General features: G+C 47.6%; 1 protein-coding gene across 2 annotated transcripts in view; it reads right to left on the bottom strand.

Moving 5' to 3' along the window:
* Positions 1–989: 989 nt before the first annotated feature.
* Positions 990–24,882, bottom strand: part of CTPS2 (CTP synthase 2) — a 132,051-nt gene continuing 108,158 nt past the window's right edge. For both annotated transcript variants that reach the window (XM_056131291.1, XM_056131292.1), the window contains 3 exons: positions 24,598–24,742; positions 2,701–2,804; positions 990–1,215 (listed from right to left, as the gene is read on the bottom strand). In XM_056131291.1, coding sequence (XP_055987266.1) covers positions 2,735–2,804; positions 24,598–24,742 — 215 coding nt within the window. In that variant the 3' untranslated portion in view covers positions 990–1,215; positions 2,701–2,734. The remainder of the gene's footprint in view (positions 1,216–2,700; positions 2,805–24,597; positions 24,743–24,882) is intronic.

Here is a 24,882-nt window from a genome sequence, read left to right as displayed (position 1 = left end):
CTCCTGGCAAGTACTCAGGGGACCATATATAGTGCCAGCAATTGAACCCCGATCAGCCACGTCATGCATGCGCCCTGACCGCTGTACTCTCTTTCTCCTCTCTCTCTCTCTCTCTCTCTCTCTCTCTCTCTCTCTTTTCTGGGCCCTGTTCACCTTAAGGCAACACATTCTTTGTCCTGTTAATTCAAGCAAAATATGTAACTGATCTTATTATTGGGTCTTTTGTGAGCCCTTAAAATCTGGCCCTGAGGTGAGGGCCTTACTTGACACCTCTCTCGAACCTGCTGAATTTTGTTTTAGGTTTTGGGATTTTTTTTTTTTTGATGGGGGCAAGAGGTGGTTTCTGGCTTTGGGGCTACACCCAACAGCGCTCAGGGCTTACTCTTGGCTCTACACTCAGGGATCATTCCTGGTTGGCTCAGGGGACCATATGGAGTGCTGGGGTTCGAACCTGGGTCAGCTACAATGCAAAGCAAACAGCCTGCTGTACTCTGGCCTCTTAATTTTGTTTTTAACCGGAAGGAAACTGAGTTAGAAATTGAAGTCCATTTGGGCTAAACACAAATAATGATCCAGGTGGTTGAGTTCCAGGTAACAGAATGAGGCCCATTAACTTCAAACTTGCCATCCTAGGGAAGGCTTAGTGGGCACATATATCAGACCAGCCTGCCTTGCAAGGGTGAATCCAAGAATGGGGCAGTAACACCCTTCCCCTCCCCTGGAGTGAGCTACACATCTCCAGTGCACCACAACCAAGTGTGTAAGAATATCACTGAACTATGCAATCCCCAGTGAGCCCTGCAACCAAAATGTGGGACTTCCGTCATCGAAACAACCATGACAACAGCAAAAACGTACAGGAAGTAGAGTCCATGGGTTTGGTTTCTTTGGGTTGTTGTCATCACATGTACTCTGCCCTCATCTAGCACAACTTGTCGCGAGCTGGGCACCATGATAGGGCAGACAAAACAGCACACACTCTTCCCAGCAAAGGTTTGGGCAAAGTTTACTTGGTTACAGGAATGTGGGGGAAATAAAGGCCACCTTCTAGAGGGGAAAGGGGAAAGAAGGCCTTTGGTTCTGGTTTATGGAAGATAGGCATCATACTCCCTCCCAGATCTTAACATCTCATTTGGGGTGGAGAACAAAATTATTCTTAAGAAGTGTAGTGATTTCTTCAGAGTTCCTTCATCTGGGTTTCCCTTACTTCCAAGCCTAGAAAGGAAAAATAAGACATTTAAAAAAACATTAATTGATTAAGGAAAAAAATGAACTGTATCCCCAATACTTTCCCCAGACATAGCAAAATTGGCAGAGCACCATTTACAGCAATAGATCCTCCTAATAATTAGCATGCACTGTTAAAGTAACTGTTGACTGCACTCTATTTATAGATATTAACGTGATTAAATGCATTGAAAGTGTGAAAAAATATTAATTTAGATAATATTAGCAACATCAGAAAGCACCATGTGCTGTAGCGCTGTCCTCCCATTGTTCATAGATTTGCTTGAGCGGGCACCAGTAACGTCTCCATTGTGAGACTTGTTGTTACTGTTTTTGGTATATCGAATACATCACAGGGAGCTTGCCAGGCTTTGCAGTGTGGGCGGAATACTCTTGGTAGCTTGCCAGGCTCTCTGAGAGGGGTGGAGGAATCGAACCCCGGTCAGCCGCGTGCAAGGCAAACGCCCTACCTGCTGTACTATCTCTCCAGCCCTAAATCTTGAAAATACTCCTTGGTTGCTACCCCATTTGGGATCATTTCTGAAAGTCTCCATGCTTGGGATGAACCTAAACCAAGGCCAACCAGTTTCTAAGCTAGGGAGAGGCTCTTACATGGGAGCCAGTAACTCTGCATAGGATCCCAAAGATACCAGCTTCCAAAGAGGCACAGCCAAAGACTCTGTGCCTGCTAGACTCCCAGGAGTAAGTTCTTGCAAGCAACACTGCTTCTAAGCCTGAATTTCAGAAAACTACTCAGGCCATTTTCCTCTCTAATAAAGCCTAACGAGGACATGATGCTGGGTCCAGGAGCCAAGCCAGCCTCAGCAAAGACTTGCAAGCAGCCAACCCATATGGGTTCGATTCCCAGCATCCCATCTTGTCCCCCGAGCACTGCCAGGAGTGATTCCTGAGTACAGAACCAGGAGTAACCCCGGAGCATCGCCGGGTGTGACCCAAAAAGCCTAAATAAATAAATAAATAAAGCTTTATTGGGACACAGCCATACCCATTCATATTGCATGTGACTGCTTTCCCCTCTAAAAGGGCAGCATAAGTCAATAAGGAACTTCAGGGTCCACAGAGTCAAAAATATTTATAAGCTGCGGACAAAGTTTTGCTCACATCTGACTTAAACAATTACCCTAATGTAAGCCCTGCAACCCTAGTATATATTCATAGGTGCACATATATGTTTACTCCTGGTCTCAGTATGTTTTATTTCTCTAAAAAGCCAAGTAGGGGTGTGTGTATGTGTGGGTAAGAGAGAGAGAGAGAGAGAGAGAGACAAAGACAGAGACAAAGACAGAGACAGAGACAGAGACAGAGAATGCGTGTGTGTGTTTCCATGAGCGTATGTGTGCATGAATGCAACAGAGGGAAGGAAGGAGAAGCCTGAGAGAAAGCAAAGGCCCCCTTTACACCAAAATTACAGCTTGTCTGTGAAATAAGCAAGAACTGAAAGACCCTTCTTACCCTTGGAGGCCCTGGTATCCAAACTTTGTGTGTCTCAGCATATTTCCAGCTCAGAGAACCTTGGCTCTGAAAAGCTGTCATCACTGGCATCGCTGTATCTGTCACTAGATAAAAGGGAAGCCAATTCAGCAAGGTGAAAAGCAGCATGCATGATTATCGCACTTACAATCCCAACACTTTCCCATGACTCCCAACTCACAGAAAATAAGAAAGAACAGTCTTCTCATTTTCTAGGTATTACAGAAGGATGTTAATTCAACCCACACAATAGCATCCTTCTTTGGTCAGAGGATCTGATTGTTTGCTTTCATCTTAAATTGGAACTAGTCTATTCAGAGACTTTAAAACGTCGGGGAATGGGCACTGGTAGAGGGATGGGTATTTGATCACTGTATAATTGAAACCCAAGCACAAAAATTTGTAAGTCTACAACTGTACCTCATGATGTCTCACTAATAAAAATTTTTTTAAAAATGTAAAAAAAAAATTGGAAGTAGTCTATTCAGAGACTTTAAAACGTCGGGGAATGGGCACTGGTGGAGGGATGGGTACTGGATCATTGTATAACTGAAACCCAAGGACAACACAGGGGATTGCCCTGCCACAGAGACAGGGGGGATGGGGGGATGGGGGTGGGAGGGATATTATCCATGGTGGTGGAAAATGGGCACTGGTGGAGGGATGGGTATCTGATCATTGTATAATTGAAACCAAAGCACAAATATTGTAAATCTACAACTTTAAAAAAAATAAAATAAAATAAAGGGGAAAAAAATTTCTAAGTCTACAACTGTACCTCATGGTGTTTCACTAAATAAAAATTTTTTAAAAATTAAAAAAATAAAAAGTATAAATAATAGGTAATAAAATAAAAAAAATAAAACGTTGGGGATTGGAATGGTAGTACAGCAGGTACAGCATTTGCCTTACACATGGCTGACCCAGGTTCAAGCCCTGGCACCTCATATGGTCATCTGTGTCTGCCAGGAGTGGTCCCTGAGCATAGAGCCAGGAGTAAGCCCTGAGCAAAAACAAAACAAAAAATTATAAAATCATTTCAATTTGGATGGACATTTTCAACCTGAACATCATTGAGAGATTGAGCTGATAGACCCATTTCTTTTTTGTCAATCTCCTCTCATTATCCTATAGCCTAAAGCTCAGTCTATCTCATGTCGAGTAGCATGAAGATCTAGCCCTAACCTACCTCAATTTGTTTTCAAGTCCAATAACATAGCATCTAATGGTATCTGGTACTCGAGGCTTTGCTTTTTTTCACCCTTCCCATGGCAGGATTTTCCTTTGACAACAGGAAAGAACATAGAGTGGTGGCTTGCAACAGACCAGGACTGGTCCCGATAGGCACTGAAAACCACTGGCTTAGCGTTCAGCACAGGTCTATAGCCCTGATTTTCGTAGTCAAAGGCTAGGTTTTCTATTTAGTGGTAGGTTGCGCTTGGCCTCTGCGTTGGAGAACCATGGTAGTTGCCTGGATAACACCATTATAGAGGAGCTGGTCATCCCCAGCCAGAAAACCCACAAGGAAGTTGAACTTATTGATCACCAGACTAAAACCTTCATGTTACCTCAAAACCCAGAAAAGTGAAGAGCCAGGAGCTGGAGTGACAGCACAGCAGGGAGGGCATTTGCCTTGCACATGGCTGACTCAGGTTCGATTCCCAGCATCCCATATGGTCCCCTGAGCACTGTCAGGAGTAATTCCTGAGTGCATGAGCCAGGAGTAACCCTTACACATCGCTAGGTGTGACCCAAAAAGCAAAAAAAAAAGAAAGAAAGAAAGAAAGAAAGAAAGAAAGAAAGAAAAGGTAAAGAGCCAGTAGTGTACCTAAAATCCATGCCTGCACTATTCTCCAACCTTGCTTTGAAACCTTACTTACTCCACGTCCCTCTGTCGTGACTGGTAGGCCGGCAAGCATGACAGTTTTCCATTCCAGGGTCCGAAGAGATAACACAGGGGTTTAGTTTCTGACCTTGCATGTGGCAAACCCTGGTTCCATTGCCAGCACCAAATATGGCTCCCTAAACTCCACTACTGGAAGGGTCTACTGACCTCTGGAGGAAGCATCACTGCCAGGAAGCATCCCAGGCCTGATCCATTCCTAGCCTAGGCCCCCCATTTGCAGACTTGTAGAGAGAATTTGAAATTCTCTAACACTTTACTTTTTTCAAAGAAGGAAGGGACCAATCAGAGAAACAGTAAGGTGAGAGATTAGAAGACAGTTTTGCTGTAAACATATGAAACTTCAAGAAGTAGATAAATAAGATCATCAAAGACAGTCTGTTTTCTGGTTTATATTAGCATTTTCTTCCTGATCCACCTGAGTTTGGAACAAAATCTTGGCGAGGGGGTGGGCCTAGCATATAGAGAGGGGCTACAGAAAGATTAAGAATGAACCATGCAAACCCCAGAACCCAATCCCCACCATGCTATGGCTGATCTTCGAAGGCTCAGGGAAAAGCCCCTCAGGCATGAGAATGAAGCTGCTGAAACCCAAGTATGCGGGTTTTGTGACTGAAACCTCCAGGCTCACATGGAGTCAGGAATGGGCCTCCTCCCACCCACCTTCCTGTAGTTTCAGTGCCTGGCAGTCACGCCCATGAACTGCCTCTGGCACCATATAAGCTCATTAAGGGCTGTGATACAGAGACTGACAAATAAAGCTCAGAAGGGAGCAACACACTGCAGATATATTTCTGGACCCCAAAGTCACCATCCAGTTAAAAGATTAACTCCAACTCTAGTACCCTATTTAAAATTATAGAATTCCTGGAGTGTGGCTGTGACATCTCATACTTTATGCCACTAATACACCAAGAGTAGCACACCATGTTGAATGAGGTATAAAGTAGAAGGCTAATATATATTATATATAGTACATTTTATATATATATATATATATATATATATATATATATTAGCACACAAAGCTCAACCTGTGACAACATGTTAGTGATCTCTTTTAGAGTGGCTTAATGGCTCCAAGGTGAGATACAACAATTTTCACACACTTTCTTCCAAGAAAAACTTTTTTGGATCATTTTTAGTGTGGAGCAATAGCACAGCAGTAGGGCTTTTGCCTTGCACGCAGCCAACATGACCGACCCGAGTTCGATTCCTCCGCCCCTCTCGGAGAGCCTGGCAAGCTACCGAGAGTATCTTGCCTGCACGACAGAGCCTGGCAAGCCACCCGTGACGTATTCAATATGCTAAACACAGTAACAACGGAGACGTTACTGGGCCCGCTCGAGCAAATCGATGATCAATGGGAGGGCCTTTACCTTACCTTACCTTATTCATAACAAGCAATAGAAAATAAATTATTTAGTGTCTATCTTTGGGGCAGGCTTGGGTGGTATTAGGAAAATTCAAAATAATGGTGGTGGAAAGGTTAATGGTGGTGGGATTGGTGTTGAAATATTGAATATGATAAATTATTGTAAAAAACTTCATAAAAATAAAATTGAAAAGAAGAATGAGCTGGGGGTACATCCCATGGAACAGCATAAGCTTCAGATGTGGGGGGGGGGGCCCTCCGCTTTATGCCAGGCACTGTTCAAGATTTAAAAAAAAAATTTGTTAAGGAATAGAATTGTCAGAAAAAGCCTGTTCAGTAACATCTAAATGTTTTTAAAATCAATCAAACATAAGATCCCTTCAAGAGTTTAATTCAGGAAAATCACCTCTGGTAGAAAAGGGTTTCCAATAAAGAAAATAGAGGGGCTGGAGTTATAGCACAGCAGGTAGGGTGTTTGCCTTGCACGTGGCCGACCCGTGTTCGATCCCCAGCATCGCATACGGTTCCCCAAGCACCATCAGGAGTAATACCTGAGTGCGTGAACCAGGAGTAACCCCTGTGCATCGCCAGGTGCGATCCAAAAAGAAAAAAAAAAGGAAATAAACTAGGCACTTAATTTTTTTAAGCAAAAACAAAACAAAACCCCAACTCTGTTTCAGGGCCAGAAAGTGCATCCAGAAAGTGCAAAGTGCATCCAGAAAGAACATGTGGTCAGTCTGGATTCGATCGTGGCACTCCATGTGTTCCCCTGAGTGATCCTGAAGCATAGAGCCAGGAGGAAGGCCAGGTTGCTTGACAAATATATGAATACACAGTGCTGAGCATGGCCCCTCCAAATAAAAAAGTAAATTTAAAAAATGTTTAATGCCCCTTCCCCAGAAATGTCTCGTGATCCGCACAACCTCGCTAGGGCAGCTGCCCTCAGGCCTGGCCCCTGCCGCCACAGTGAGAAGACTCCAGGGCAGCACTTGCCAGCTTTCTCCCACTTCCCCACCAGGGAAGAGCAGAGGGACCCTCACCCTTCTCCACCCTGCGCTGTCTACATGTCTTAGGATCCACATCCCTTTGGGCAAGTCACTCACCCTCTTGGGAGAGTCCAGATAGAAAACGATCAACACCCCCGACTGCCTCTCCCATGGGCACGAGGACCAGAAGAGCACGTTCAAGCTGACACTGCCCACTGTCCTCCCGTTGTTCGTTGATTTGCTCGAGCGGGTCCAGTAACGTTGTGAGACTTCTTGTTACTGTGTTTGGCACATCGAATACATCACGGGGAGCTTGCCAGGCTTTGCCGTGAGGGCGAGATACTCTCGGTAGCTTGCCGGGCTCTCCGAGAGGGGCAGAGGAATCGAACCCTGCTCGGCCAGGCAGGCTGCGCGCAAGGCAAATGCCCTACCACTGTGCTATCGCTCCAGCCCATGTTCAGGAAAGAAAAGAAAATATTGCTCTTTGGGGGGGAAGGCCACAAACCCCGTGAAGTCAGCCCTGGGAGCTGCCACAGACAGGGAGGGCACCGGGACTGCGGCGGGGATGGGGGTTCTTTTTTTTTTTTTTTTGCTTTTTGGGTCACACCTGGCGGTGCTCAGAGGACCATATGGGATGCTGGAAACCGAACCCGGGTTGGCCGTGTGTAAGGCAAACGCCCTACCCGCTGTGCTATCTCTCCAGCCCCCAGGGATAGGGCTTCTTAACACACCTGAGGGCTACGGCTCTCACGTCTGAGCAGAGGCTGTGCGGCCCCGAGTTTTTCCAGCATCCCAGGACCAAGTGTGCTTCACCTTGATTCTGCCCTCTCTGAGGGGCGACGGCTGGCTTCGTTCATTTTCTTGCCAAGGTATCAGGGCCAGAGGCGGGAAAATAAACCATGACACCAAAGAGCAGAGCTATCAAGTGCAGCACTGCGGCTAACTGCGGCTCCTGGCGGCTGTGTGCCAGTGGAAACAACTGCCAGGCATGAAATGTGGATTACCCTCTCATGCCAGACAACAGGGGACCTGCACCAGCAATAAAATGGAGGGGAGGGGGCGTTACTCGGCTGCATAGGACTTTGGGGTTCATTTCTGCCTTGAACTTCAAGAAGTCATAAATACTTATTTGGCTGTATTTTCGTTTGATTCAAGATGTTCCAGCGCGATCGGAACACTAACGCATTCTTCTCTATACACACACACACACACACACACACACACACGTTTCTTGGTGTGCAGGTTCCTGGATCTTAGGGTGCTGGGTTTTAGATGAGTGGAAATGCCCCAGAACACAGAGCTGTTCAAGCGTGTCCTATTACACTGCAGGAGAAGAACATCCTAAACCTGCAGGGTCGCATAGAGTACCCAGAAGCCACAGTACCGATTGAAGTTTAAAGCAATTAAAACAAAATGCGAATTCCATCCCTTAGTTGCACACCGGGAGCACCCCGCAAGTGCTCAGCCGTGCATGTGGGCTGCCAGACTGGAGAGAGCGGAAAGTCCTACTGGATGGCAGTGACTTAACAAACACACAAACCACGGGGGCTGGAGCATGACTACAGTGCTTGCCTTGTACGTGGCTGCCTGAAGTTCACCCCCCTGGCACCCCATATGAACCCCCTGGCACTGCCAGGAGTGATTCCTGAGTGCAGAGCCAGGAGTCACCCCTGGGCATCACCGGGTGTGACTCCCCCCTCCACAAACCATAACAACAAATGCCAAACCACAGGGAGCCCAGCGATGGTTCGGTGGCAAAAATGCAGCTGACTGCAAGGCATGAGACCCGAGCTACATCCGCCGGGCCAGCCCCATGCAACGAGTTTGGTGGTGCTCCTCAGTACAGCAACAAAGTGCAGGATCTCGGAAGGGCGCACCCACCATGAGCACTGTGAGCGGGAGGGTGGCCCCTGGAAGACTTTACAGCCAAGCATGCATGGCCCCTGGTCATAGCAAGCAGCAGCAGCAGCAAAATGAAGAGGAAGGCGGAGTCTGCCTGGACCTTGGAGAGAGCGATGGCTACCTTCCAGCGATGGGCGTGTGCACCGGGAGGGAGAGCTCCGTGGGCAAGGGGCTTAGTTGGTGTGCAGGTGACCGGGGTTCCATCCCCAGCACCATTTCCGGTCCCCAGAACCCTGGCAGACGTGAATCCTGAGCATAGCTGGGTGTGGCCCAGGCACCAGAAAAAGAAAAAGTGCACAGAGAGAGGGGTCAGCGGAATGAGTTCCATCACCTGGTCCCATCCCCCGACAGCCCGTGCTCCCTGGAGCCTGTGCTCCCTGGACCACCTCTAGGAGTGACTCCTGAGCACAGAGGCAGAAGAAGCCCCAGCACTAGCATGCACAAAAAGCATGTGTGTTTTATTTTATTTATTTAAAAAATTTTTTTTTGCTTTTGGGGTCACACCCGGTGATGCACAGGGGTTACTCCTGGCTTTGCACTCAGGAATTAGTCCTGGTGGTGCTCAGGGGACCATATGGGATGCCGGGAATCGAACTGGGTAAGCCGTATGCAAGGCTACCCACTGTACTATTGCTGCAGCCTTGCATGCATGTTTTAAAGGCTTCTGCACAGTCATTACAACCACAGCATCTCTCCTGCATGCATATGCCTGCCCCTAGAAGAGTACACCGCCCTTATTGTTCTTTTACTGTACAAGTTCTTTTTTTTTTTTTTTGCTTTTTTGGGTCACACCCAGCGATGCTCAGGGGTTCCTCCTGGCTCTGCACTCAGGAATCACTCCCGGCGGTGCTCGGGGGACCATATGGGATGCTGGGAATCGAACCCGGGTCAGCCGCGTGCAAGGCAAATGCCCTACCTGCTGTGCTATTGCTCCAGCCCCTACTGTACAAGTTCTTATGAGATGACATTAAAACCCCGACAGACAGGCAGGGGACTCACTGCCCCACCCCCGCACCCCCGAACACTGGCTTGCCCTGTCAGACTGCGAGGGTTTGTGTGGGGTCTCTGACCAACGAAGACTTGGCCTAGCCACCTGTTGGCCAAGGGCTGCTGATTCTCCATCAGTGCCCGGGGTGGGCGAGCATGGACGCCAGGGCCGAGGGTGAGGGCGCAGGAAGCCTTCTGTGCCTCGTCTCTTTGTGCAGCCCAAGGCGGCTCTTCCACCACTCCCTCTCCATTAACAGGAAAAGTGATTGGAATGGAAAGCAATTCGTAACGGCATAGTTAGGATTCCCAGCATGCAGGCGCTCCTGCAATACTTCTGTATCCAAACCTATTTCATGTGGGAAAAGCAGGTTTTTAAAACAGGTTGCCGTGCACAGTTTTCCCCAAAGCGCTGTTGCCACTATATTTACTTCCTTCTCAAAGAGCCCCCGGAAGCCATAAAAATATAAGAGCAATGGAATAAAAGCCCAGTGTGCTTGGAGTTTGGCGCTGAATAGTAAAAGGTAAGAGAGAAACGCAGCAGGGAGTTGTAACGCAGGGTCATCCATAACAGCATCTCTTGACCGGGGGCCTTATGGTCCTCTGTGGGCCCCCAGGTAGTTCCAAGGAGGCCACAGGTGAAAATGGGGAGGCGGGACGTAGGCCACCAGTAGGATAGAGGCAGCCCAGGAAGGGGACGACAGTGGGGAAAGGTGGAGAAACACTGGTCTCTGTCACCATTAACTCCGTTGCTGGCTGAGACCACATCATCAGCGCGGCAGCCAACCTTGAGCGAGAGGGAGTGTGAAAGAAGGAAGGAAATAAAGGGAGAAAGAAAAGGAGAAGGGAGGAAGGAAGAAAGGAAAAAAGGAAGGAAGGGAGGAAGGAAGGGAGGGAGGGAGGGAGGGAGGAAGGAAGGAAGGAAGAGGGAGGGAGGGAGGAGAAGGGGGAGGGAGGGAGGGAGGAACGAAGGAAGGAAGGAAGGAAGGGAGGGAGGGAAGGAGGGAGAGAAGGATGGAGGGGGAGGGGGAGGAAGGGAGAGAGGGAGGGAGGGAAGAAGGGAGGAAAGAAGGAAGGAAGGAAGGAGGAAGGAAGGAAGGAAGGAAGGAAGGAAGGAAGGGAGGGAGGGAGGGAGGGAAGGGAAGGGGAGGGGGAGGGAGGGAGGGAGGAAGGGAGGAAGGAAGGAAGGAAGGAAGGAAGAAAGGAAGGAAGGAAGGAAGGAAAGAAGGGAGGGAAGGAGGGAGAGAAGGATGGAGGGGGAGGGGGAGGAAGGGAGAGAGGGAGGGAGGGAGGAAGGGAGAGAGGGAGGGAGGGAGGAAGGGAGGAAAGAAGGAAGGAAGGAAGGAAGGAGGAAGGAAGGAAGGAAGGGAGGGAGGGAGGGAGGGAGGGAGGAAGGAAGGAAGGAAGGAAGGAAGGAAGGAAGGGAGGGAGGGAGGGAGAGAGAGAAGGATGGAGGGGGAGGGGGGGGAAGGGAGAGAGGGAGGGAGGGAGGAAGGGAGAGAAGGAGGGAGGGAGGAAGGGAGGAAAGAAGGAAGGAAGGAAGGAGGAAGGAAGGAAGGGAGAGAGGGAGGGAGGGAGGAAGGGAGAGAGGGAGGGAGGGAGGAAGGGAGGAAAGAAGGAAGGAAGGAAGGAGGAAGGAAGGAAGGAAGGAAGGAAGGAAGGAAGGAAGGAAGGGAGGGAGGGAGGGAGGGAAGGGGAGGGGGAGGGAGGAAGGAAGGAAGGAAGGAAGGAAGGAGGAAGGAAGGGAGGAAGGAAGGAAGGAAGGGAGAGAGGGAGGGAGGAAGGGAGAGAGGGAGGGAGGGAGGAAGGGAAGAAGGAAGGAAGGAAGGAAGGAAGGAAGGGAGGGGGGAGGGAGGGAGGGAGGGAACGGGAGGGGGAGGGAGGGAGGGAGGAAGGGAGGGAGGAAGGAAGGAAGGAAGGAAGGAAGGAAGGAAGGAAAGAAGGGAGGGAGGGAAGGAGGGAGAGAAGGATGGAGGAGGGAGGGGGAGGAAGGGAGGGAGGGAGGAAGGGAGGAAGGAAGTAAAGAAGGAAGGAAGGAAGGAAGGAAGGAAGGAAGGAAGGAAGGGAGGGAGGGAGGGAGGGAGGGAGGGAGGGAGGGAAGAAAGAAAGAAAGAAAGAAAGAAAGAAAGAAAGAAAGAAAGAAAGAAAGAAAGAAAGAGTCTTAAGCCACAGCTGGCCCACACAGGAAGGTAGATTCAGTGGCCCCACGAGCAGTACTTTGCCGGGACAGTTCTTAAAGTGCAACTGGAAGCAAACAATCCCAGGTGGAGAGCTGTTTGAAAAGATGTTCCGAGAACTATTTTGTCGTTCGAGAACAGGAAGCAAGTCCAGAGCAAGGGCACAGTGGGTAGGGGATTCAGCACATGGCCACCCTGGGTTCAATCCCTGGCAACCCATAGGATCCTCTGAGCACTGCCAGGAGTGATCCCAGAGTGCAGAACCAGGAGTGAACTTTGGGTATCACTGGGTGTGGTAAAAAAAAAGTTAGAAATAGAAAGAGAAGAACAAAAAGTACTCTTCCCCCCACCCCCAACTCACTGTTACTTGAAATACAGCATGATTGGGCAAGGGGCGGGGGAGGTGCGTGTGTGAGGAGGAGTGTCTGGGGAGGAGAGTTTTTAGATCAGTTTAAAGTTTACAAAAACAATATTGTATGGCTGGAGCGACAGCACAGCGTATAGGGCATTTGCCTTGTACACGGCCGACCTGGGTTCGATTCCCAGCATCCCATATGGTCCCCCGAGCACCGCCAGGAGGAATTCCTGAGTGCATGAGCCAGGAGTAACCCCTGCACATCACCGGGTGTGACCCAAAGAGCCAAAAAAAAAAAAAAACTCCACTATTGTAAATAAATTAAAGAACCTTAAAGGATGAAGATCCTAAAGGTTAGGAGTAGGAACCTGGGGTCAAAAAAAATATATTTCCCCAGTAACTGGCAGATGCAGAAATGAAACCCAGAGTATTCCACTTGCCCATACTGTCACCACAAAAAGAAAATATTTAAATAAAATATTTGCACCATCAATTGTGAGAAGGTCACTGGCCAATATCGAGCACACAGTGCAAAAGACATTCTTTTTTTTTTTTTTTCTTTTTGAGTCACTCCCAGCAATGCACAGAGGTTACTCCTGGCTCTGCACTCAGGAATCACCCCTGGCCATGCTCAGGGGACGATATGGGATGCTGGGTTGGCTGCGTGCACGGTAAACGCCCTACCCGTTGTGCTATTGCTCCAGCCCCGCAAAAGACATTCTTTAGGAAATCGAGGTAACACCAAGTGTCCAGCGGTGCCGGGAGATGCGGCTCCCGACTGGGCAGGGAGAGGAGGACCCGAGTCCGAGAAAGTAGCCGGAACGTGGGCAAAGGGCGCCTGGAGAAAGGCGGAAAGGCGCTTTGTCCACAACGGGGTCTACTGCAATCACAAGGAGCACCCTAATGGGAGGCAGGCCTCCCCTCTCACTGAGCAGGCCGGGATGAGAGAGGGTGCAAGTCCCCCCACAAAGGCCCGGAAGCCGCCCGGGGACAGGAGGGGGTGCCGAGCGGTGCCACTTGATCCTGCAGTACTGGGAAGGCACTGAGCTGCTAAATGACGTCGGGAAACACTCTGCCAGCAGAAGGGCCGGGCAGAGAGGAACCGGAGAGCTCAGCTGTGCGGGAGTCAAGAGAAAGACGGCCGGGGCTCAGGTAAAACAACAGGAGAGTTGGATTTCCTACCACAGACTGGGCAAAACTCACAAAATGCCACCTTCACTGCCACCGTGCCTGGTGGCTGTTACTGCCATCGCCTCTGCATACAGAAATGGATGCGGGGCCAGAGAGAGAGAGAGAAAGAGAGAGAGAGAGAGAGAAGGGGCTGGGTGCTTCCACGGCAGGAGGCCAAGCCCCGTCTGATCCCTGGAATGGCCTATCGCCGCCCCAGCACCACCAGGAATAATCGCTGAGCACAGGGCCAGGAGTAACCTCTGAACACTGACAGATATGGCCCAAGCTTTAGCCAACCCACCCCACCCCACCTCCCCTCCCCAACAAAAGAGAAAGACATGGATGCAGAGAAGAATAAGGTTACAGGCAGCCAGGAAAGATGAGAGCTGGGTTTGAACTCAGCAAGTGAGGCTTCTGGGCCCGTACACGGAAGCCAGGAGGTCCCTGTCCTCTGAGGCGTGGTGCATTTGGGGAGGGTGCGGGTGTAATCCAAGGAACCCAGCCACCAGCAAGTTCCAGGGCTGTGAGAGGCACGGGAGATGTGGGTGGGGGTGGGGTCCGGCCAGGCACGCGGGGACGGGCTGCTAGCAGGTGGTCTTCTCCTGGGTCTGGGAGTCGGGCAGCACCCCAAGGCCACGAATGTGAGACCTGGCAGGAATGCTGGCATTCCCCACAGTGCTGAGCTAGGGCCTCACACACCCACGTCCTTCCTTGGCTGGGGTCTTATGCCAGGACCCCAAGGAACGTCATCGGCTTTCAGGACAGGACCATGGGAAAAGGACATCCCGACTGGTGGGTCCGTGCTGCTTCCCAAGTTACATCAGAGGTTGCCTGTCACCACCCAAGTGGAAAGAGCTCGGAGTAGTGTTCTACAAGCAGTGGGAGAAAGTAGACTTGAATGCAAACGGTGCAGCAAAGAGCCCGAGCCTCAGCGCCCGGGTGTGTGAAGTTCCAGACAGACCTGGGAATTCCCAGGGTGTGTGAAGTTCCAGGCAGACCTGGGAATTCCCAGGGTGTGTGAAGTTCCAGGCAGACCTGGGAACTGATTAAACAACCCACAGCGATGCTTGGAGGACATATGTGCAGACAATTCGCTACCACCTTCTATCCAATGCTTTCAGCATCCACCAAGGATCCGTCTTTTATTTTGGGGTTATTTTGGGGGGGGCACACTTGGTGCTGTTCAGGTATTACTCCTGGCAGAGCTAGAGGGGCGCTATCCAGGACCCTGGACTGACCAGGGATCAAGTACACGCAAGGCAAGGCCCTTACCCGCTGAGCGATCTCTTGGGCCCACTGATGACCCTTTCTGACTCAGTTATTACATTGAGGGTTGCAACCACGTTTTCAACTGGCCGTCTCAATTTTGCTTCTGAGTATCATTTTGGGAGTTTTCTAAATGCAGTGTGTTATAATCCAATATTGCCATTATTCTTTTTGCTGATAAAACTGTCTAAAATGAGACCAGCAGGAGCCCTCACGCCAGTTTCTTTGACATGCAGGAAACCTCCCTGATGGGTTTTGAAAGCCTTCCCATCTTTTAAGTTTGACAATACGTTCCAGGATCATCTTGTACTTTCCCTGACCCCAACAGCAACTCAACTATTTCTTCCAGGGGCCCTAGATCATTTCTAGGGCTCATAGCGAGAGGTGGCATTTTAGAAACCAAAATGAATAAAAATATGCCTTTACAAAAGATCTATCCGGACAGTCACTATTTTAACCAGAGGATACACTTAGCATCACCCACTGTGGGACCAAAAAAGGGAGCACGGAGTGCCTTGCATGTCTCCTGATGCGCAATTCGAAAATATTTCCCTTAATGCTGTTTCAAGATAACATTGATGGAAACATAGACAAATAAAAACAAAACCAAAAAATCTAGGAGACATACTGAACAAAACAATGGTATTCAATGATCTGCTCTCATTATACAGCACTTCACTGAAAGTCACAGTTTCCAGGCCATATCAACAATGTTTTTGGGGGTTTTTTTGGGGGGGAGGGGTTAGTTGGGTTTATTTTTTGGTGAGGGTTGTTTTAGGGCCACACCCAGAAGTGCTCAGGACTTGCTCCTTGAGACTCTGCTAAGGGATCAGTTCTGGTGGAGTTGGGGGGCCATATGGGGTGCCAGGGATTTCACCCTGGTTAGCTGCATGCAAGGCAAGCTCCCTACCTGCTGTCCTCTCTCTCTGGTTCTCATATCAACAGTGTTAAGTGAGGCTTACTGGTCTTACGAATTGTACACAACAGTCCAAGAAGCTATTCTTCCAGACATGCTTAATCTGATTCTAACCACGAGAAGCCATCAGAAGAATCCAGGCTTTGGTCATTTCTATAGCTAGCCTGAATGGTAAAAAAAAAAAAAAAAAAGAAGAAGGAAAACTGTATCCACATTCTAAAAATAACTAAAATCTAAACAGTCTAATAAGCCTCAGATAAGTCACTGATTACATTTATGTATCTTTTAAAAAATAAAGGTTAAAAAGACGTTCCAGGGAGAGAACAGAGAAATGGCATGGCAGGTAAGGGCCCTCCTTGTTGCCATGGACGCAGCCTACCTGCCTCAACTCCTGGCACCATATACAGTCCCCCGAACCCCACCTGGGGTAACCCCTGGGCACAGAGCCAGCACTACCCAATTATCAAAAGGAAAAAAATAGACATTTGGGAATAAGCAAAGAAATAAACATATAGACTGCTGGGGCCAGAGCGACAGTAGAGGGTAGGGCATTTGCCTTGCATGTGCCAACTGGGGTTCCTTCCCTAACATCCTATATGGCCACCCTGAAACCCAAAATAATAATAATAATAATAATAAATTAAAACCACCTTATGGATTGGATACTGAATGATGTCAATGAATTAATGTTCATTTTCTTAGGCATGATATGATAATGTGGTCAAGTGAGAAAATGCCTGTGATTTTTTAAAGATATACATGATAAAATATTTATGTGTGAGCTGCTAGGATGTTTTACAACTTACATCTAAATGGTTTGAAAATAAATTTATATGAAGTGAGGAGAATGTGGTAAAATGACAACTGATGCTTTTAAGAGGGAGGCATATAAGAATTCACTGTACTACTGATCTTTTCTGTAGTTTTGGAAGCTTTTAAATAAAAATACATGTGTAGATACATATATTTCTATCATGATTATAACCACAAAAAGAGCCGTATAATGGGGATAAAGACTAGATGAAACTATTTCAAAGAGAACACAGTGAATGTGTTAGGCTACGTAGCTTTCACTACCACCACCAACACCACCACCACCATCATCAAATTTCCAAATCTTCTGTAATGTGACATCTAGAAGCCAAAAGAAAACAAAATCTTCCCAAACTGGAAGCTAGGATGTCACCTGAAAGGAAACCTCCAATGGTCTCCATGAGAAGCAGGGACAAAGAAATGAGTGACTTTGCCTCCAGAAGCACATGAAAGGGACGGGATCTTGGGTAGGTGCTTCCTTTTCAGACCCTTTAAGTACAAGGGAGTTTTAACTCTGAGTCTGAAACAGTCAAATAAATACAACGAATCACCAAATAACTGTTGTTCTGATTCAACCTGCCTTCTGTGTGACCACAAATAGACAATTTCTCTGCACATATTGTGTGGAGTCTCATGAACTCTAAGACCCTACAATTGCAAATAAAATACTATTTAAATGTTTTCAGATTCCCATTTTACAAGCAACCCAGAGGCGCAAAAACTTCCTCAAAGAAGACATATACATGGCCAATAGGTATATGACAAAATTCTCTGTATTGCTGATCATCAGGGCAATGTAGATCAAAATAAGAAAGAGGGGCTGGAGCGATAGCACAGCGGGCAGGGTGTTTGCCTTGCACACAGCCTACCTGGGTTCAACTCCCAGCATCCCATATGGTCCCCCAAGCACCACCAGGAGTGATTCATGAGTGCAAAGCCAGGAGTAACCCCTGAGTATCGCCAGGTATGACCCAAAAAGCCAAAAATAAACAAACAAATAAACAAAACAAGAGATAGCGCCTCACACCAGTGAGACTGGAACACATCACAAAGAGCAAAAAATAAGCGTTGGAGTGGAAGTGGGGGTGGGGACCCTAATTCACTGTTGACAGCATTGTCGCCTGGTTCAATCTTTTGTGAAAACAGTATGGACACTCCTCAAAAACACTAAGTACTGAGTTTCCATATGATCCAGAAATTGCAATTTAGGGCATCTATACACTCTACCCAAAAAAGACATTTGCATTCCTATGTTCATTGAAGCACTATTCATAGTTGCCAAAATCTGGAAACAACACAAACGTCCAATAACAGATGATCCTATAAAGAAATTATGGTATATGTACACCATGGAATACTACTCAGCTGTAAAAAAGATGAAGTCATGCAATTTGCTGCTACATGGATGGATCTAGGGTGGGGGGTTACTGTGCTGAGTGAGGTCAGCCAGAAGGAAAGGGACAGACACAGAATGATCTCTCTCATGTGTGGGATATAAAGAAGCATGGCGCAGGGATAACAAAGGGCCAAAGGCAACAGGACCTGAAATGTGATCTATAGAATTGAGCTTGCCATGGCAGGGAGACAGGGTGGAGCCTACGAAGGGGGTTGAGGGGGGATCTGGAGACAAGGGTGGGGGACAGCAGCCATGCTGGTGAAGGCCACATGCACAAAACCTGATCATTAATAGTGTTGGAAACACAGTTACCATAAGTACTGTTAACAGTGCTGATGCATTTTTAAAATTTTTAAATAAAATAGAACTGTAGCACTGTCCTCCCATTGTTCATCGATTTTCTCAAGCAGGCCCAGTAACGTCTCCATTGTGAGACTTGTTGTTACTGTGTTTGGCATATTGAATATGTCATGGGTAGCTTGCCAGGCTTTGCCGTGTGGGCGAGATACTCTTGGTAGCTTGCCGGGCTCTCCGAGAGGGGTGGAGGAATCGAACCCTAGTCTACCGTGTCGGCCACATGCAAGGCAAATGCCCTACCGCTGTGCTATCTATCACTCCAGCCCTTTAAATAAAATACATTTATTATTTCACTTTTATACTTTAAGGACACATTTTCTCCAAGAGCTGCACATCTATGAACTGCTAATCCCATCAAGGTTCTTGATTTGCAAACAAGCACTGTCTAAACAGGATCTTACCCTGAACTGAACAAATGAGCACCATGACTTCTGGCATCACAGCCCATGGCTGTGGCTTCTAGACAGCTAGAAGGTGACCCTAGAGACGGTGAGTAAGGGGTGGAGGAAGCAGCTTGCGGAACAACCCCAGACACATGCGTGCTGAAAAGCGACCTGTGATGTACACTGGTGGAGGGGTGGGTGATGGAACACTATATGGCTGGAGCCTAATCTCGAACAACTTTGTAAGGGTCTCTCTCACAGCGATTCAATAAAACAAAACCAAAAAAAGATGAAAGAAAAAGGGGGAGGGGCTGGAGCTATAGCATAGCGGGGAGGGCGTTTGCCTTGCACGCAGCCGACCCGGGGTCGATTCCTAGCATCCCATATGGTGCCCTGAGCACCACCAGGGGTAATTCCTGAATGCAGAGCCAGCAGTAACCCCTGTGCAACACCGGGTGTGACTCCAAAAAGAAAAAGAAAAGAAAAGAAAAGAAAAGAAAAGAAAAGAAAAGAAAAGAAAAGAAAAAGAAAAAGGGGGGAAAAGCGAACTGTGAACTTTAAGTTCCAATCCCTCTTCCATATTCCGTTACTTAAAGGCGGAATTCTGGACAGAGATTCTATGCTTTGTTTCTGGATGCCAAAGGGTTCCTAGCAGCTTCTTATACGTTTTTAGCCCAAATCACCTATCAAAATGTTTCCTTCAATTACATGAAGCTGGGTCATTCAATTCCCTTATATGCCTACAAGACCATACAAATGTCTGGTTACCTTTTACACATGGGACACATTCTGTTTAGACACGAAGGGAGAGATATTAGCAAGGAAAGCTAATAATTCACTGAATGGGCCATAATTTCCCAATGGCTTTGTTTATTCTAACAAGTTTATTCCAGTAAAATTGTTTAGCAGACTCATGCCAAAAGGAGTACACACAGCAGGCCTGAGGCCAGTCCCTAGCCGGCCTGCTTACAGGGGGGCTTGTGAACTTGGTTTTCCCAATCTTTTTCCCATGACGAACTGGTCAAGCCATTTCATGAGGCCCGGGCTGTGTGTGCCAACACTGATTCATGGCGAACCCTGTTAGGGGGCTGGGATTTGGGTGGTTTCCAGGAAGGGACCACAAATGTGAGTGGCCCGGTAAAAACCCTGAACTGTGATGGGGAATGGGCTTCTCCGGGTGCCAACATCACACACGCAGCACTGCCACGGCCTGAAGGACAGTGCAGATTTACCCACTCTGCTGGCTGGCTCCCCTTCCTTCCAGACACAGTTCCCTACCCCGTTCCAGCTAATAGACGTTGGCCAAAAGTCTAACTCCATTCTCCTTTCTGATAGTGAGTTATCAAATGTGTGGGTGACCTCAGATCCCCAAAATAAAATGATTTTTAATGTACTTTGGAGTAACTTATGAAAACCTAAACATCATCATCCTGAAACGAGCACAGTCCAACAGAAAAGAGACCCACACAAGCCAGGTGACACCTGTCTTCGTCATTGTTCTATCGACAGGGGAGTGGCTGGGAACTGAGCTCACTGCTTCTAGATGTCAAAATAATAACTGGGGCGGAAGATAGGGTCACACCAGCAGTGCTCAGGGCTTACTCCCAGCACTGTGCTCAGGGATCAATCCTGGCAGTGGTCAAAGGACCATGTGTGGTGCTAGGGATCAAATCAAGATTGGCTGCATGTAAGGCAAAGACTTTAACCCCTGTCCTATCATTCTGCCCCCACCTCCACCACCACCAAATAATATTCTTACTATAATTTTCCAGGGACCAAAAGAGAAATGTCCTCTATGGGCCAAATGCAGAGGCTAAACCTTGGGTATACTGACTCAAAGCCAAGGATTTTTCTCTATTTTGTGCCTTCAAGATGTCACCAGTGCATGTACCACACAGCTGAAAATTATCAGGAAAAGTTAGTCATTGCTGTGCTCATATATCTTGTCGTTTTTTTGTTTAGGGTTGATCACACGCAGTCATTTTTTTTGACAGGAATGCAATCCCAAACTCAGAGAGGCCCGGCCATGAAAGCGCCTATGTGTTTTTCAACATCCAATGACCACAGGTCAAGGCAGAGACCAAGTGCAAGTTCTGCTGGGATCCTGGGATTGATCTGCGGATTAGTGCTACGTCATCATTCTTAGCCAGCAACAAATGTGGAGCATGGATTCAACGAGCTCCATCCTCCTGGGTAATAAGGAATCCTGAGTATTCAGGAGTTGAAGAGACGGGTAGATGAAACGCTGGCTGACCTTACCAGCCGGGGGCTGGTCCACAGGAACGCTCTCCCCAAAGCCTGCAAACCAGCTGATTCTGACACTGCCATGACAGTTATGTCCAGAAGTCTTCCCTCCTTCCTAAAATATACTGTGTCTTACTCAGGAGTCACCAGCTGAGGAATCACTCCCCAAAGTGGCCCTGAGCTTGAGCAGTTGACCACCCCCTGCCGCCCCTGTGGGCACTGGTGGGACACATGAACCAGGCGCCATTCACGTATTAGCTGCCAACTTGCAAACAGCTCTCTGTGCCTCCTCCTGCATTGCTTGTTTCTCCCCACCAGCTCATTTTTTTCCCCACTAGCACCCTCCTTCCGTCTATGAGCATCGGAAATTGACTGAGACAATGAGGAGGCTGAGAAGGGTCACTGAACACCCCCTCCCCCCCAGGCGATCATGCTGGAATTTTGTGAACACCATACAGCCTCAGGACCCAGCACCTCATCTGTGTGCAGTCTCGGGCCCAGTTGTGACCACATGAGCCAAACAGAGTGGCTCTCCTCACCCCCCTGTGGAAAGAACCAGGCACCCTTGGGCCACCCCTCAGAGCTGGCCAGCCTGCAGCCCCACATGAAAGAAACCAGGTCGTTGGTCAGATTCCCAGTTGCTGCAAGTAATAGTCCCAGGTAGGGAGGAGAAGGCTTCATGGGCCTGGAAGAAAACTCAGGATGGACTTGGACACCAACAAAATCCAAGTCCCAGGAGCGATTCTTCACTCCGGAAGGTGCTCAGTGTGCAGGAGAGCTGCTCCCTCTGACCACACACTTCAAAGAAAGGCTAAAGTGCTCTGAGTTTCTCGTAGGTAATGTCTCTGGTGAGCAAACACACGTATGAAGCGCACAGTTATGCTGGCAGTGTGCAGCCGTGCTACCGCAAAGGTCACTGGCCAAGATGAGTGTCAGCAATGACATTTGCGGGGAATCACCCCCTTAAGAACCCTGAGGTCAAGAGAGGCCCCTGGGTAAGAAAGTTTGGCTGTTTTAGACCATCAGGGCTGCAAACGCGCGCCCAGGCGAGTACGGAACAGATGACCACGATTTTAATCACTACTTTAGCAAAAGAGGCTTCCAATGTGCATGGCCAGGCAGGAAAAGAAGAGATTCCCCTGCTTCGAAGCTGTGCACTGAGGTTGCCTACCGACAGCCCTCGGGGCCTTGGATGAGTCAGTATCGCAGCCTTGGTGCTTGATGTCCCTGCTTAGTGTCCTAAACCTACCTGTTCATGGAAATCGTGGCTCTGTGTCTGGAGTCAGCGATCCACTGGGGCAGGGATGGGGGGGTGTCAAAATTTGTGTACACGGAATGGCCAGCTTATCCTCTTGTTGAGGAACCTCAGCAAGCCCCAGGGTCTCTGTCATTCTTTGCAGCCAACCACGCTAAACAGTGGTCGAAGGTATGAAGCCAAATTATAATCACCCCAGGGAATCTCAGTATCGTCTATCTGCTTATTGCGGGCAATCAACTCCACCTCAGTCTCTGACATTTTGATTGGTTCTTTTTGCTTTTAGGAAATAAATTCACCTTGGATGAAAAGAAGGGAGAATACACTCGTCCTTCACGCCCTACCAAGGTCACGAGTTGCCCCCCACAAGTGGCTCTCCGGCACGGCCATGGCTCTAGAGACAAAAGTACTTAGTCCAGAGCCTGGCTGCTTGCAGCAGAAAAGTGAATGGACCATGGTTAAACTATGGCGCCACGCCTCCCTGGGAGGGAAAGGGTGTTGCTCCCTTCCGCCTTCCCCCTCCCCCCAGCAGCAAGGTGGTTGCTGCCTCAGAGCTTATAGGAAAGCCAGATATGAGCTATGATGGGGCAACTGCAGTCTCATGGGAAGGGGGGCGGTACTGGCTCATCCTTCGCACCCTACCAAGGTCACGAGTTGCCCCCTACGAGCAGCTCTCCGGCACAGCCATAACACCAGATGCACAGAAACCAATCTCCCAATTATCTGGCTCTTTGCAGAGATCCAAAATTGCGAGGGTGCTATTGCGGCCAGGTGAGATTATATGATTCTCATAACCAGCTATAGAAAACAAAATATTTCACAATGCCTTTTCAGCAGTTCTGATTGTTGGGGGGGGGGGGGAATTCTAAACAATAATGGTGCATCTTCTGTCAAAATAATGAATGTAATCAATGTAGAGAAGAGTTAAGTGGAAATCATCTGCCTCACAGGCATTGGGAGGGGTGGGAGGGTGGTATATTGGGGTTCTTGGTGGTGAAAAATGAGTACTGGTGAAGGGAAAGGTGTTTGATTATTGTGTGACCGAGACTTAAACCTGAAAGCTTAGCAACTTTTCCCACAGTGATTCAATAAATAAATATAAGAAGAAAAAATAATAAATAAAATTATGAAAAAAAGTAAGATGGAGTTCATTCCCAATTCAATCAGCTTATCAGTGGCTGAATAAATAGCAGTACTCCTACATATAAAAAAAGAAGGGAGAATACAAATTCTCCCCAATATTAACTACAAGAAAACTTCAATAAAAATTTTACCTTACACTGGGTAAGGTGTTTGCCTTGCATGCAGCCAACCTGGGTTCAATCTCAACACCACATATGGTCCCCCAAATACTACCAGGAGTAATCCCTGAGCACAAAGTCAGGAGTCAGCCCTGAAAGCCACTGGGTATGCCCCCAAACTAAAATAACACCCAACGCCGGGATACGGAGGAGCAATAAATCTGTATGGGATTTTTAAATCGGAACCTGATTTTTTAAAATCCTTATATAATTGACATGGAAGATGAGTAAATACATATTTTGAAATGGAAAAATTATTGGAATAAAACCAATAAAGGCTTGATTTATAAAATTTTATGATAATGAAATGTGTAGTGAGGTTTCCAGAAGAGGTGAAATCATCAATCTATCAAAATAGAAATTCTTGAAAGAAATCTAAAGTACTCAACTTCCTTATAACTTAAGTTTCGAGAGCGAAACAGATCCTCACATCACTGTTACATCAGAAAATAAAGTCCATATTACAGATTTAAATTCTAAAACTAAAACCATCAAAGTGATCATGGAAAAATAGTTCATTTTCTATATAATCTTTTTAATAGGAAAAGGTTGCAATCCTGGCACTAAAGGCAGAATCCACAGAATAAAAGGCTGAACTGGACAAAATAAATAAATACATAAGGAGGACATTAAGTCCTTGTTTAGAACTCTTTAAGGAAAATGATAACTACCATTAGCAACTTAAACAAAACCACTTAAAAAATCTGCAGCCAACAAATGATTAGTCTTTCAATATTAAAAGATTACCAGCCAGTAAGAAAAAGAGATAATAACAAAAGGAGGGAAAGGGAATTAGGCCAGCCATGAAATACTTCATATATTTATGAACTGAAGACTTGACAAAAGGAAATCTCATTTTTCACTTACCCAAATGTCAAAGATTTCTAAAATAATGTTCAGAATGAGGAATATTTGTAGAGCCAATGAGTAACTGTGGTAGATGTCATCAAATCATTTTCATGAAAAAGATTTGTTTTCAGGGGGGAAAGGGCATTGCTCATGTGAACGAATGTCCTGTGGTGATGCTGCTTTGATGAGAACCCTGGGGTGCTGAGAAGTGTGTGCTGGGTCAGTGTGTGGGTAGGAAGCCGGTTACCTGGCAGACAGCTTGCACCCCAGTTGCAGGTAGTTGGTCAGGTTCCCAGTTGCTGCAAGTAACAGTCCCAGGTAGGGAGGAGAAGGCTTCATGGGCCTGGAAGAAAACTCAGGATGGAATTGGACACCAACAAAATATGGATGATCTGAAATGAGAATAATCATGAAGTGATGAGGCAGACAAATATGAGAAGTGCTTTCATTATCTTATCTTTGCACTAAAAACATTTGCTACAAGCAGGATTTGGATTACACTATGGCTCCAAGGGCTGTGCTCCTGCTTAAA

This window comes from Sorex fumeus, unplaced genomic scaffold (genome assembly GCF_029834395.1).
Source record: "Sorex fumeus unplaced genomic scaffold, SorFum_2.1 ptg000086l, whole genome shotgun sequence".
Lineage (NCBI taxonomy): Eukaryota > Metazoa > Chordata > Mammalia > Eulipotyphla > Soricidae > Sorex > Sorex fumeus.
Note: the sequence above shows the minus strand (reverse complement) of the source record. Positions and strands in the feature narration are given on the sequence as shown.